General features: G+C 28.4%; 1 protein-coding gene across 1 annotated transcript; it reads right to left on the minus strand.

Moving 5' to 3' along the window:
- Positions 1-6,291: 6,291 nt before the first annotated feature.
- On the minus strand, positions 6,292-10,281 carry LOC145846272 (histone acetyltransferase KAT8-like). Its single transcript, XM_082953149.1, has 7 exons — positions 10,251-10,281; positions 9,299-9,860; positions 8,956-9,171; positions 8,261-8,533; positions 7,736-7,982; positions 7,253-7,405; positions 6,292-6,569 (listed from the first exon to the last, which is right to left on the minus strand). Exons 1-7 carry the CDS (start codon positions 10,279-10,281, stop codon positions 6,327-6,329), a joined length of 1,725 nt encoding a protein of 574 aa, XP_082809275.1. The 3' UTR covers positions 6,292-6,326.
- Between the last annotated feature and the right edge of the window lie 3,969 nt (positions 10,282-14,250).

A 14,250-nucleotide genomic window follows, 5' to 3' on the forward strand; every position in this document is an offset into this window, starting at 1 on the left:
AATACAGGCGTTATGCACCTCTAGAATGTGTTTTCAAGTTTTTGTTATTGTTCAACTAACTTTGCAATTAAACAAGGTAAAATAACTTAAGTACATGATTAAAATCGTTTTTATATATAAATTTTTGCTTTTATGATTTATCAAAAACTCTTCTATTACTTGACAACCTTACTTCATACTTTGTATTTGTCGATTCGTATAATAGTAGCAACTTTTACGTAAAAGAATTGACTTTTGGACGTTATATTTTTGTTTTAATGATGTTTATTTGACAAAATAAAATAAGTTAGCAGCCGTTTATAAGCCCAGCCTTAATAAAGAATGTACCACAATTAAAACTTCGATAGGTCGTATTAAATAAAAAAAAAATAGAAATATGAATCTATTCATAAAGTTTACTCCAGCTTAAAAGAAAACAACCAACAGTTGATCAAAATAAATTATACTATAAACCTTATTTAAGTTAGCTTTTAATGAAAGTTAAAGAGCTGTATTTATTTAAGCTTTAAAACAATGTGTTTTTTTACTGTTAAAGTTTAAAATATTGTAAACCAAATATAGGTATTTATTCATACTTAGACGTACAAGTTGTTTAAAGATTTCATTTATTTAAAAAATAAAGCAATAACCAGGTTCTTAGACAACAACGTGGACCAAACGTTTTGAGTGTTTTTTTTTTCGTTCAATAAAGAAAAACAGGTTCAATTTTATTCATTACTCAGCAAGATATTACTGATTACTAAAATTTTGATCAAAGTAATTTTCTATATATAAACTCTCAAAAACACGTTTAGGGAATAATTACAAAATACAAATTTATGAAGCACATAGAAAGGGCTAAAATTATTTTTTAGGCTTTGATCTAGTCGAATCATAAACAAAAATTTAAGGTATAATTGAAAATTATAATGGAAAAAAATCCAAATAACTTAAGTTAACTGGTTATTCGAATTTAAATTTACTATGTACTATGTACTATAAATTTAAATAAGTTTTGCATGAATAAAACTAAGCACAACTATAAAGATAGAAACGAGTAATGTTTTAAACAAATTATAAACGAATAAAACGTTTTTTAACCTATTAATAAACAGATATGCCGAAAAAATTTATAGTTTATAATTAAACTGAATAAATTTTTCAGTATGTTTATTTTCTTAGTTATAATAAACAAGCTCATATAACTTCAAACATACATTTTACTCGAAAAAATACCAAAGTAAGTATTTAATCTTAAAAATTACACACTTTATTACTTAAAATGGTTATAATGTGTGTAGTTTAACTTGTTGATGTTTAGAAACATATTTAAACTTAGCTTTACTATAAAACCGTTAATCTTTACTTAGTTTGAAAGTTAGTTTTATAGCTCTGAACTGTTTGTAGTTAACCTGTTGCTTGAGTACGTATTCTTAACACATCGACTAATTACTTTACAAAAAAATAACAAAAAAATTATTAATTTTTAAATTTTTTTACCGCTAGGTGTCGCAAATCCACGAGATTGCACCATATCGGTTTTAGAAATAAATAATTAAAATAATTTACTGGTTTTTCCACCACACGATGTCGCTGTTTCATACCTCCACGTCCCCTCCTCCACCCTTAAAGCCTAGCCAAACTCATACTGAGCCAAAATATTTTTATTCCTGAAAAATACATTCTACGTAATATGCACTTTCAAATGCATTTTTCACTTTTTTCTATTTTTTCACTTTATTTTGTTACTATGTAAACTAAAGTAAAAAAAAATTCAATACCTAACTAAAATTTTATTCCTAGTAAGTCTTCATAAATTTATTACAATTTATTACAACTAATTAGTTGTATAAACAATATGGGATACTTGAGTTAATAAAACAGAATAGTTATATTATAATTTATAAGCACATTAATAAGATAATTTTTATTAGTTATTTTTTTGTTTTTATTTTTAATATAACTGTTACCATTAACCATTACTCTCGGTCAATAACCCTTTTTTAATTAATTAATCTTTTTCTTTTTTTTATTTTATAATTTTTTTTTACTGTCGCCCAATAATGACCCTCTGAGCAAAATTGTAACTTGTGAAAATTGACCCCTGGTGCAATTTTATCTTCTTTTACAATTTTGTCTTCATGCAAAAACATCTTAGTGCAGTTTTGTGCCCTTGTGTTATTTTGTTTTAGGGCAATTTTGACCCGTTCCCGTGCTAATATTTTCCATTTTAAGTGTTTGAAACTTCTTAATTTTTTGTCAAAAGTTTTATAACTAATTGTCAAATAACTAAACTTTGTTTAACAGTAATAAAGTTACAAACACACAATCAACAGTATTTTGTATCTTCAAAGTAGAAATAGATGATCATACTGACATGAATACTTGGTGCTATAGTTTCCTTTTCGTTGGTCACTGCCGGTACAAAATTATTAAACTACTCTATATTGAGATTATATATGAGTCTTAATGTGATTAGCTTCGCAAACTTGAAACCAAAGTGCACTTAGGAATAATAACAAAGTATAAAAATTCAGGATAGTTTTTATTTTTTTGATTTGCAATAAGGGTTATCTTAAATAAATATACAATAGATTCTAACTTTGGCTGGATATTTTTAAATAACAATCTTGTGATTTATAGAGTGTTGTATATAATAATGTAAACACAGGGTAGTTACACACTCAAAGAAACTCAGGGAATTTCAAATTCAGAAAGTCTCAGGTAGTCTTTTGTTTTAGAATTATTTTTTAGTGTCCATTTCTGTGTTTGTTGCTAATTTATTTGTTGTAGGTAGTTTACAAAGTAGTTTAAAAAACTTCTTTCAAGCACTCTTACAGTTACAAACGTACAATCAACAATATTTTGTAGCCAAAAGTAGAAATAAATAGTTTGTTTCTTTAAGAAAACTATGTCGTAAACCCATTAACCACTGAAATAATTAGTCACAATCTGACGCACTAGACCGCTCGGCCATCGTGACTTTTATTAGATGGAATATTTTGCGTTTTATGTTTAGTAAACCAAAAATAAAATATAAAGTTCTGGCTTCCCGAGGTATGAAATACAATAAATTGTTCAAATAGTTCTTTCTTCTCAATTCAAAAATAAGCTTATAAAACATCAGTTAACAAAGAAAAATTATAAGAACCTAATAAATGTTTTTTTTTTGAAATCAAAATTGAACAAGTAACTTAATTAGCTTTTTAATTAAAACATACCTGGAACACAATCAGGGGTATCAGTACAAACTTCAGTACAATTTACTAAAGTTGCAATAAATCCGACTGAAATGAGTACTTTAATAAAAGTAGCCATTATATAGCTCAGCTAATAATAAACAACCTGTAAAAAAAGAGCCCAAGTTTCAAACCTTTAATGTTGTCCAACTCAAATTAATTATCAATTTGAAAAAAATACTTGTACTTTTAAACTTCACAAACTGTACTAAGGTTCTAATTGTTTTATAAAGACTTTTTTATTTTTAAACTGCAGTGCTGAAACTTAACATTTTCAAAACTTATAAACTACTTTTTTATCATGGAGCACTTTAACTTGAAGCTAAAAGTGAAAAATACGATTCAATTTCAACTAAATATATAAATTTTGGAAATTAGAGTGAAAACAACATATGTTGTTTTTCAACTAAAATAAATTATGTTTTTAGCAACAATAAATTCAAAAAGCTAACATTTTGAAATAAAACTTATGTTGTTTGTTTTACATTATTGAACAGAGCTAAATTTAGATAAAACAGACAAAAAAATATCACAAGCGACTTGACCGCATTGCTGAAATATTTTGTTTGTTTTTCGCTACACACTTAATTTTAATTCTTAACTTAAACTCTTCTTATGATTTGTTCAACGTTTAGTTCAAACGACTTAATGATTTATATTTTTCTTTATACATTAGCTACACTTGTAGTCTAGTATCTTAAGATGTTTTAAGTACAAGAATTATTTTTATCAACTACAATTTTAAAACTTAAGGTAAACCATTTACTTTATAAACAGGTAAACTCTTTTAATTTTTTTAAATTTCAGATCAAAATAAACACTAATTATTTATTATTTGTTAGTTACAGAAAATTTTAGTTATTAACTTTTGCATCAAAAACATATCTGCTAATAAAATGCTTTTTACCAAAACATTTTCTTGTGACCAAAACTTTTTGATTTCGTAGCTTGGAGCCTGCAACATTATACTTTCTAACAAGTTTACATTTAATTTACAGTAGTAAATACTAAAACTAAAAATAATTATTAAAACTTCATACAAGCTATATTGTACTACTTTTCGTAAAAAGTTTTAGTATACTTTTTTGGATACCTTTTTACGTCTTGTGGAGGACGTGTCAAGAACATTTCTGCAGAAACAACTTTAAAATAAAAATTTTTAATAACCAAAACTTTTTTCTTTGTGGCTCGGATTCTACCAAGTTGACCTATTTTCAAACTTGCATTTCAACAAAATTTAAGTAAACCCAAAGCTGAAAAAATTAATTTAAAAATACTTAATAAACTGCTTTGTTTTATAAACTGGTGATAATATCAACTTAGTTCAAATGTTTTTGCTATTCATCAACAACTCCAGAATATCTAGTGAACGTTTCATACTATGACCACATGGCCCGCCTTTTGGGAAACCCTGCTTTAGAGTGTATCTAAAATGGATTTCAAGCCTTAACAATTAAAGCATATCTAAGTAACAGATGTTTTAAGAAAATTTTAATCTAAAATGAACTAGTAGAACTTTAAATCTTAAAACATATGTAAGAAAATAACATTGTTCAAGAATTAACTTAATAAACACTGAAAAGAATAGTTAAGTTCAACTCTAGAACTACATCTGAAAGATCTTGGCTCAAATATCTCTAAACATTTTCTGCCGCTGGTTTATATATCTCTGTCATAAATTTAAATTAACGTTGCATCAGACAACTTGTGATTCAGTTAAGTGATTATATATTAATTGATATTAAACTTAATTGAACAGTAAGTGAAACCGGTATTCTATTACAATACAACTAACCAATGTGTTATTTTAAGGTTTTAATATTATTAAGCTTTCTAAAACTTAGTATGGACCCTTCATTTTATTTTATTTATTCATATTATAGTCAAGTACAAATGTTATTTTTGAGGGGTACGTATATAATAAAAAAGAATTAAACAAGTAAAATTGAGTGTGTTAGAGAAATATAAAGTAGCCTGTTAGTGTTCTTAAAAAAAGTTCAAAAAAAATTCAAATGTTTATTAAAAAAAAATTAACTTGAAAGAACTAATGGAAGTTTAATTTTAACTTACCTAAGTCATTTTTATTTATAGACCAGAGGTCAGCAGATTTTATAAGTAATGGACAAGATTAACCAGAAAAAGTTTTTCCTGACTGTTGTTATACAGAAAAGTTTCACTCTTGTTGTAAAAAAAATTAAAAGCTTATAAATAGTTATCATAAAGTTTTAAATCACTGAAGTTATCGTTTAGTATGCATTTTAAAAACAGAGGGTTTTTTGCTATAAAGTTTGTACTATACTGGCACTTCGTATTGGAAGTGCGTACCTAGTTGGCAGATTACTGCAATTATAAAGCATTGACAACTTTAAAATATAACGCATCATACTTTGGTCAGCAATTTATTCAAGTTTACAAACTAAATGTTCATTAAGGCACTATTATTTTTAACTGTGCGAAAACTCAACTATGATTGTTTTATACAAAAAACACATTATATTCAAAATTACTTTAACATTAAGTAAAATATATCAATTATTCGTTCTTGTCTCACTGATAATGGTGTTTAAATTTATTCCTAAATCAAATAGTGAGTTTGTATACAAAATTTAAGTTTTCTAAAAGAAAACAGCTTTTATAGAAAAATAAAAAACAGCAAAACCAGAATATAACAATAAACAAACACAAAATATTATCTAAAAAAATTAACAAGTTGTTTAGGCCTGAATAAATGAGTATCGACACAAATTGAAAATATGTTTAATGCTTCAAACAAATACAAGCTTTGGTTTTAAATAAAACTTATAATTATTTAACCAAAAACAATAGAAATTACAACATTAATTTTATTCTTAAACTCTAAAAACAAAACACCGTTCAGTAAACTCTATTTTGCTTAAACTCTACAAACTATAAACATTATATTTAATCACTTTAAATCAACATTTATGATCCTCATATACATTATACAAAAAAAATTTAAACAAAGTCCTTTACACAAAAACTCCCCTTCAAAACTTAAACCCTACAAACTTTGTATTTAACCACTTTAAAATTTATCGTACCAAGAAAAGTCAAACAAAGTTTTTCACTTCCCCCAAAAAATCCCCTTCAAATTTCCCCTTCCGACCTCTTCCGGTCCATGGCCCTCTTGTAGGCGGTGACGGCGGGCGCCACCCGCACCGGGTACGGCTTCCACTTCAGACACTCGATGTCGCACGGGATCTTGGGGTGGTGGGGGATGGGGTGCTGCGCGTTGGCGTCCTCTAGCGTCTTGGGCGTGAACGAAATTGTGTTTTCTCCTCTCGTCCACTTGATCATGTTGAAGATGCGCAACGTGTACACTATGTCTTCCTGATTGTAAAAAATATCACAAAGTTTGAACGTTAAAGTCTGAGATTAACATATTATAAAAAAAATTTTCTGTATATTAAACTTAGGTTAAATTTTTTTAACTTGATGTATGTTTGCATCCACGTTCACCTTGAAATAATGCTTTTATTTGACTTGTTACTTTTAAATATTTTTGAAATTATATTTTTCGTCGCAAATAACTTTATTTTCAGAATATTAGGATTAAATATATAAATAATTATTTCAAATTAATATTTTAGTCTAAACTGCTTTTACCCTCAGTACTACAGTTTTGAGTAGATACTTATTAAGTCGTATGGATTAACTTCAAAAAAGTTAAAAATGCACTTTTTTGACAACTCTTCTATTAATTTTTAAATAAAAGTACGGAATACAGGCAGTATGGTTAAAAAATGAGATTGACTAGCACAGTTAAAAATTTGTAACTAATAACTTTCATCTTTATCCATTCAACAAACTATTTTTTCATAAATTAAATTTTTACTAACGCATACCAATCAAAACAGTCAAAAATAGACAAATACCTTCATTATGCAAGTCTTTACAAATGTAAAGTAATATGTTAAATGGTAAAACTTAGCTATCTTTAACACAACTCTAACTAAAATCCAGCATTTTTTTTATTGAAGCTAAGTTGATTCGGGTATTAATAAGTCAGTTACCTGAGTCATGCAAGTCTCTTTGCTCAACTCCTCGATGGTCGCGTCAGGGTTCTCGTTGAGGCACTTGAGCAGGGTGTTCTTCCAATACTTCACGTAAGCTGCCTTGCCCAGGTCCGAAAGCGGAGTTTCGGGGGATCCTATCTGGCCTCTTATCTGTCAGTTTCGTTGAAACGATTAGTTAAGTAAATACTATAGTGGACAGAAAACACTACTGTTTTTTGAAAGTTTTTACTGAAATGCACTCAAAGGAAGATATATACATTTATGACTGATAAACAGCTTTATTGATAATTGTTTTGCATAAAAAATTAAAAACTTCTCCTTTAACTTATTTATTTAAATTCTTTAGAATATTTTACTAACAAAATATACAGTTATTTTACAAGTAAGTACACTACGTTTTTAACTTTTTTTACTTTGAAATAGGGAAAACTAATCATTACTATTTGCGTAATTGATAGACCATATAAAAAGCCAACCAACCTTTGCGAACTCGTAGCTGAAGGATATGAGGAACCTGCCGTAGCCTTTGAACAGGTAATTGGGCAGAACGCAGATGCAGGCCAGGTTGTTCTTGGAAAACTTCTCCTTGCTGAAGAAGCCTGCTATGTGGGCGCCTTGCCGATCGACCACGGTCAGCACGTAGAACTGGAAGTTTCCGATGTCGTAGATGGCCGTCTTGTGGTCGATGAAGAACTTGCCCAGAAGCGTCAGGTTCGTGCAGTAGACTCTGTAGAGTTAGGCGATGATAATTATTTTGAAAATTATTATTTTGGTTTAAGAAACTAGATGTTAATTACTTTTTTGAAATAATTTCATAGAAAGATATGTATTTATTTTTAACATTGTTTTTTTGGTAATTCTTATTATATAATTTCCTCAATTTATAGTAAACAAAAACCATTAAACTTATATAAATTGCATATACTTTACTAAATATAATCACATTCAAATCCTTGTTTTAACAGACATAGTAAAGTAAAAACAACTTATAATTCAACAACAAACTTGTGAAAGAGCCCGTCCAGCTCGTATATGGAGATGTTTCCCCTCCGGTAGATTTCCCTCCCCTCCGGCTGCCTCCTCCCGCAATCGTGACGTAACAATGCGTCGGGTCGGGAGAAGTAGACGAGGCAGTACTCGCATATGAACAAACGTTCGCGGGTGCCGTAGAAGCCGGGGTAGGGGGAGTAGTACCACGTGTCTATGGTGTGCCTGCCTATCACTACCTGGTTCACGTACTTGATCTGCGTCCGTTTCTCGTGCTCCACCTCCGCTTTCCTGTTTGTGAAATTAATCGGATTTAACAGGTTGGAAGTTTTGCTTGATTGAATTATAAAACAATCGTTTTTTTTTTTGTGATTTGTTTTTATTGTACAAGTAGGTGGTCCGAAATTTGAAAGACTGTACACAAAATTATTAAATTTAAATTTTTTAAAGAGTACCACTACAGATAATAGAATAAAATATTTTTTCATTAGCTAACAAAAATTACATGAACGTTAAAACATTCCACAACAAGTTTTTTAGGTTGTGAATATAACAGTAGTGCTCACAACATTTTTTTACAACCGACATGATTATACATTTACAATAAGACTACTGTACCAATAAACTTTTATAAAAACCTTGTACAACCTTATAAAAGATAACTTTGAAAAAACGAGAAAACCCAAAATCAACTTTTTCAACCAATTAAAAACCTGGTGGCTTCGTCCATTTCCTCGAACTCGGTCACCGACATGGTCCTGATCTTCCTGTGTCGCGTCATCCTCTCCTCCGCCTTCTGGTTCTCCTCCTTCAACCGCATGATGTCGTGCGAGCTCACCTGCCGGCTGCTGTCCACCTTGTCCCCGTCCACCCACTGGTCCATCCTCCTGTCCAGGCCGATGCAGTGCACGTAGAACTGCGTTACCGACCTATATTGGTTGAATTGTTATACAAAATTTTACGATAAAAATAAATGCTTTTGTTGTATTTTTTTTTTATGATTTAATTAACTTTATACCTTACAAAAAAAAGTTTGAAAATATTTTTAATGTCCACCTGTCGTAGGGGTTCTGGCGAGCGGCGAACACCTCGCACGGCAGCACGCTTCCGTTCTTCGTTGTGACGTAATACTTGCCCGGCAACGTGATCTTGTCGTCATGGTACCTGATCCCCGTGGGGCTCTCCGTTGGGCGGGTGCTCAGCTGATGTCCTTCTGGTTTCTCTTTTAGTTTTTTATCCGGCATTATTTGCGACTCGGCCGAGTAGAACGAGCCGTCTGACGCTTGCTGGTGTCCCTCGTAACGATCTTCGTGGCTTTCCTCTCGGTTTGGGGACTTTTCCAGATCTTGAAGGACTCCTCGCGCAATTTCTTCCATTTCAGCTAGATTTTCCTGGGGAAAGGGTATTTCGATGTTGGGAAGATCTTCCTGGATCGGGGTCTTTTCGAGATTTTGAAGGACCGGGAGTTCCTCCTTGTCGGGATCGTAATCGTCAGAGTCGGAATCTGTCGAGTCGTTGGACTGCGCTTCCATCATCTCGTTCTGCAGCCATTCTTCGTCTACCTCATCGTCTACTTCGTCGTCTTCCTTGTCGAGAATATCGCTCAAGTTGTCGCTTTCTGCCGTTAAGAATGCGCCTTTTAATTGACAACAAGAAAATGAAAAAATTTATACATGGGTTTGTCACAGTTATTCATTACTATACTACTGTGAACATTCTTGTGTATATTGTACTAGCTTATTTTATAAAACTATAACATTTTAATATGCTTAAAGTAATTACAAAAATTTGAGTAAAAATATTAAATTTATAATTATAAAGATAATCTTTATTTGTAAAAATTAACATCGAACACCGATTAGCAGTTTGCATTAAATAAGTACCTCTGATTCTAACTAACCACTTGAAAATACTTTAAAATAAAAAGCAGATAAAAAATAAGGACTTAATGTAGAACTGATTAGTTAATACGGCAAAATTAAAAACAACTAGATCCCTGACGACATACTCTCTGCAAAAATATTTTCCTTAGGCGACATAATAATAACATAAGTTTTATTGTTTGAAAATTGAAATAAATTCTGAACCAGTCAATTTCTCTAGGAAATTTTTGAAACTAAATCATATGTGAGAAAATTTATTTTCACCTTGGTAAGATTTTATGTGACGTAATAATACAAAAGCTCTTACCAGTTTTGAAAAACTTTGTGAAAGTATATTTTTACTACACTAGTTACTTATTAATAATAAGTTAAGCAAACAAGGTTTTATATAATTATTGTGCATGTTACTTTAATAAAAACTCAGCAGTAATACGCTAGAGGATAATAATTCAATATTAACTTTTCATTTAAACAAACCATTAACATTCTATTAATTACAGTTTTAGTAATTTTTTTAATTTTTTTTCAGTTAGAATTATATATTGAACGAAAAAAAAGTGCTCAAAAACTTGGTACAATGACTTGTAGTACGAAAAAACCTTTCAGTTATCGATTCATACACCAGGATAATGTTTAATGTCATGTACAGGACAAAGTTAAAGTTTTTTTTAGCTTTTCTTTGACTCAAAATTTTACTACATATGAAATTAATTTAAGCCAATGTCAGTCAAAGAAAGTAAAATTGTTTCAAACTGAAAATAAACAACCAAAGTATTAATGGACTTATGTCTATGATCCACATCTTAAAAATATATTTTAAAGGTTTTTACACTTTAATTTTTGAAAATACAACTTTTTTACTGATTTTATATATATAAAACTTCAATTACAAATCAAAAAAGCAAAAGAACCATAAATTACACTATTTATTTAAAAATATGACTATAAAGTTTACTTAGTTTTTATTAAAGTTTTAAGATATATTAACATACTCCAGTAGAAACAAGATTTTACTGTAAAGTTATACTTTTAATGTTAATTTCTTAAGTGATATTATCTTCATTAGTGCCAACAAACAATATCGCAAATTTAATTCAGGTAGTTAACTTTTGTAACCTTAAATACACTTAAATTACCTTTTTAAATACAAACAAAAGGTTAATAGAACTTTTTCTACTTTTAAAACTTCATACCGAACTAAGTTTATTTCATGTTTAAGCTAACTTTGCTTAATATTTGAAATAAAGAAGGTTGATAGTTTTACTCATAAATAGTCTAATACACTGAAATAACGCTGTATTAGACAATAAACCATATTTTTACAACATTATGACTTTAATTAATGTAATTAGGTTTATTAGAATAGCTTTTATAAAGGTTTATAATTGATACATCTAAGATTTTACTTAAATGAACACTAAACAGCTTTCAGTCAAAATCTAGTGCACATAAACTTTGTATACAAAAGCTAAACTTTAACAGTCTTGTACACCTATTGTTATAAATAAACTATAAAGCTACAATTTAACTAGTAAAGCAATTTTACAAGGATAGGAATATCAACTGACATTAAGCATATACTAAGAAAATATAATGCTAGACTGTTCAAACGTTAAAATAAAAATTAAAACAAACATCATTTAGTTAAATCAATACTTACAAGGCTTTACAAACGTTTTCGTTGTTTCAATTATTGTTATTGTTTATTGAACGACAAAAAACACGCTCAAAATGTTTTACCCTAGGACCTGGTGTACAAAAAACCTTTCGGTTATCAAGTCGTACATCAGAACAGTTTAGCATCATGCCTAGGACAATTTGTAATAAAGATAAACTAAATTAAATTAATTTATAAAAAGCTCATTTACATACACAACACAGATAAACTTTAGATATTCAGCTAATTACTGGAATAAAAAAAAAAGTTTTGATAAAAATTGAATGCTTTCACTAATAAATTAATAAAGTGATTTACTACCAGGAATCGAGCATGTGAGATAAGTAATGTAAATCAAACACTATATATTGTTTATTAAACGAAAAATAAAAGTACTCGAAATGTTTGGTCCTAAGACTTGGTTTACGAAAAAACTTTTTGGTTATCGAGTCACACACCACTGGGAATCCTTTAAACGTCTTGTCCATGGTATAACTAAATAAAATGTAGTTTTAGTTAATATCTACTTTGTAGTTTGCTTAAACAAATGTTAAAGTAAATGTGTATTAAAAGAAACTTATTTGCTAAAAGTTTCTTCTCTTGTTTGAACAAATGAAATATATTAACTGGTAAGGTTTTTATTGGTTACCCATTGATTCGGTATAAAGTGTTAATAACTTCATTTAGAATAAAATAATTTTAATTAAGCTTGTGTAGGACGACTTCTTAATCTATCATATTTGGTAAGTTTAGTTTACTTTTAAATACCATTTTTGATATAAACGAAATCGATTATACTTTTTATTCTTTTTAGAGCAGTCCTTTTTAATGAACAAAACACAAAAATAAAAAAGTCTCACTACTTTTTATAGTAAGTTTTTATATTTTTATATTTTACTACAAGCATTTGTATTTTAAAATTATTTCAAAAATGTTAAGCTGTAAAACTTAGAATCATTATCTATTTGTCCTCAAAATATTGTTTAATATTACTAGTTTGTTTTTTTTTTAAATGATAGGTTTGCAAAGCATTTTTTTTTATTAAACTAGTTTTATCGCATGTTTAGTATCTAATGGTTTTTAAAATTTAAATGTGGTAGAATTCAAAAATTTTTAGATTTACAAACTATATTATATTCACTGACTAAAGTTCGATAAAAAAAAACAATAGCAAGAAGTTAAATAAAATCACACTTAAATTTATGCTTATGTATTTTTTTTAGTTTCAAAAACTATTAGTAGTAAATATATACAATTAATTCAGTATTTTTTTTGAAAAATATAAATTGTTCCCTGGTTCTGGTTTTAAACGAATTTTCAAATGTCTATTTACATCTTGAAAACAAAACATTGTTATTCCTTTTTGTTTATATCTTGCTGGAGGTGGAAGCTTAAGAAATTCCAGGTAAATCACTGTTTTTAAATTATTGTTATGTATAATTTGAATAATGGTGCATTAATTAAGTAAAATTTTAGTTTATTGTGTGTGATTTATTTTATACTTTCATATCATATTTTTAATACAGCTATGATGAGCTCTGCATTTTTTCTTTCCAAACAGTGAAAACTATCAACCTCATTAAGCCCTTGAAAAAGAGTTAACTTCTCATCTGTAAAGGTATGTGTGTTCTAGTAAATAAGTTAACATTAATTTATTTTTTATGTGTGTTGGCCATAGGTTTTAATTAATTTTTATTCAAAAAAAAGTTTTACTAAATTTTTTAAAATTCAAATATAATCTATTTTTGTTAATGATAAAGATTAGACTGTGAAAGTTTAAAGAAGATTGCTTGAAAAATGTAGGTTTTAAATAATATAGTCTTTTTTTGCTGTTTTATTTTTCCCTTCCCATAGGGAACCTATTCTTCGGCACGACTTTGACTGGTCATATCTCAAAAAATAACTAAAATTTTTTTAAAATGTTAACAGCATTTTAAAGCTTAGAAAAAATTCTATAAAATAAGATCAACTTGTAAAAAACATGGCTAACACCCCCTATGGCCTAAAGAAATTTTAATAAACTTAAGGCTAGTTTTTGACCCAATATACATATATAAATTGTATAACTATGAATTTTTTAAAAAATAACTTTGATATTTTTATATATTTAACATTAACTTCCAATTTTTACTTATATCAAATAATTTTCTTATGATTTTTCATAAACCCACACCAAGTCAGACTGGCTTTTTTAGTCAAAAATTGGCAAAACATATTTGTACACAATTGGTGAAACCATATTACTAAGAAAAGCATGGTGTTTTAAAGTTCAAGCTAAAAAAATAGCTATCTCACATAAAATATTTTAAATTCTCAGTTTTCAACTAAAAATCAGTGAAAAACTTGGAATTTTTGAATTATTTTTGTATGTAAAACTATAAACTGAGATTAGATTAGTTGTAATAAGTTTATATCTTGTTCAGAATTTTATTTGTACAAAACACATTTAAAGAAGCTATCTAATATAT

Source organism: Thalia democratica, unplaced genomic scaffold (assembly GCF_965202585.1).
Source record: "Thalia democratica unplaced genomic scaffold, ktThaDemo2.hap1.1 HAP1_SCAFFOLD_379, whole genome shotgun sequence".
In the NCBI taxonomy this organism is placed as follows: Eukaryota; Metazoa; Chordata; class Thaliacea; order Salpida; family Salpidae; genus Thalia; species Thalia democratica.

Bases quoted from the DNA above. Each gene is read 5' to 3' on its own strand.
- LOC145846272 (XM_082953149.1), bottom strand. From the start codon at position 10,281: ATGTCGCCTAAGGAAAATATTTTTGCAGAGA. The intron at 8,534-8,955 runs GTTTTTAATTGG...TTTCACAAACAG, and splicing joins GAAATGGACGAAGCCACCAG to GAAAGCGGAGGTGGAGCACG. The intron at 6,570-7,252 runs GTAACTGACTTA...TTTTACAATCAG, and splicing joins AAGAGACTTGCATGACTCAG to GAAGACATAGTGTACACGTT.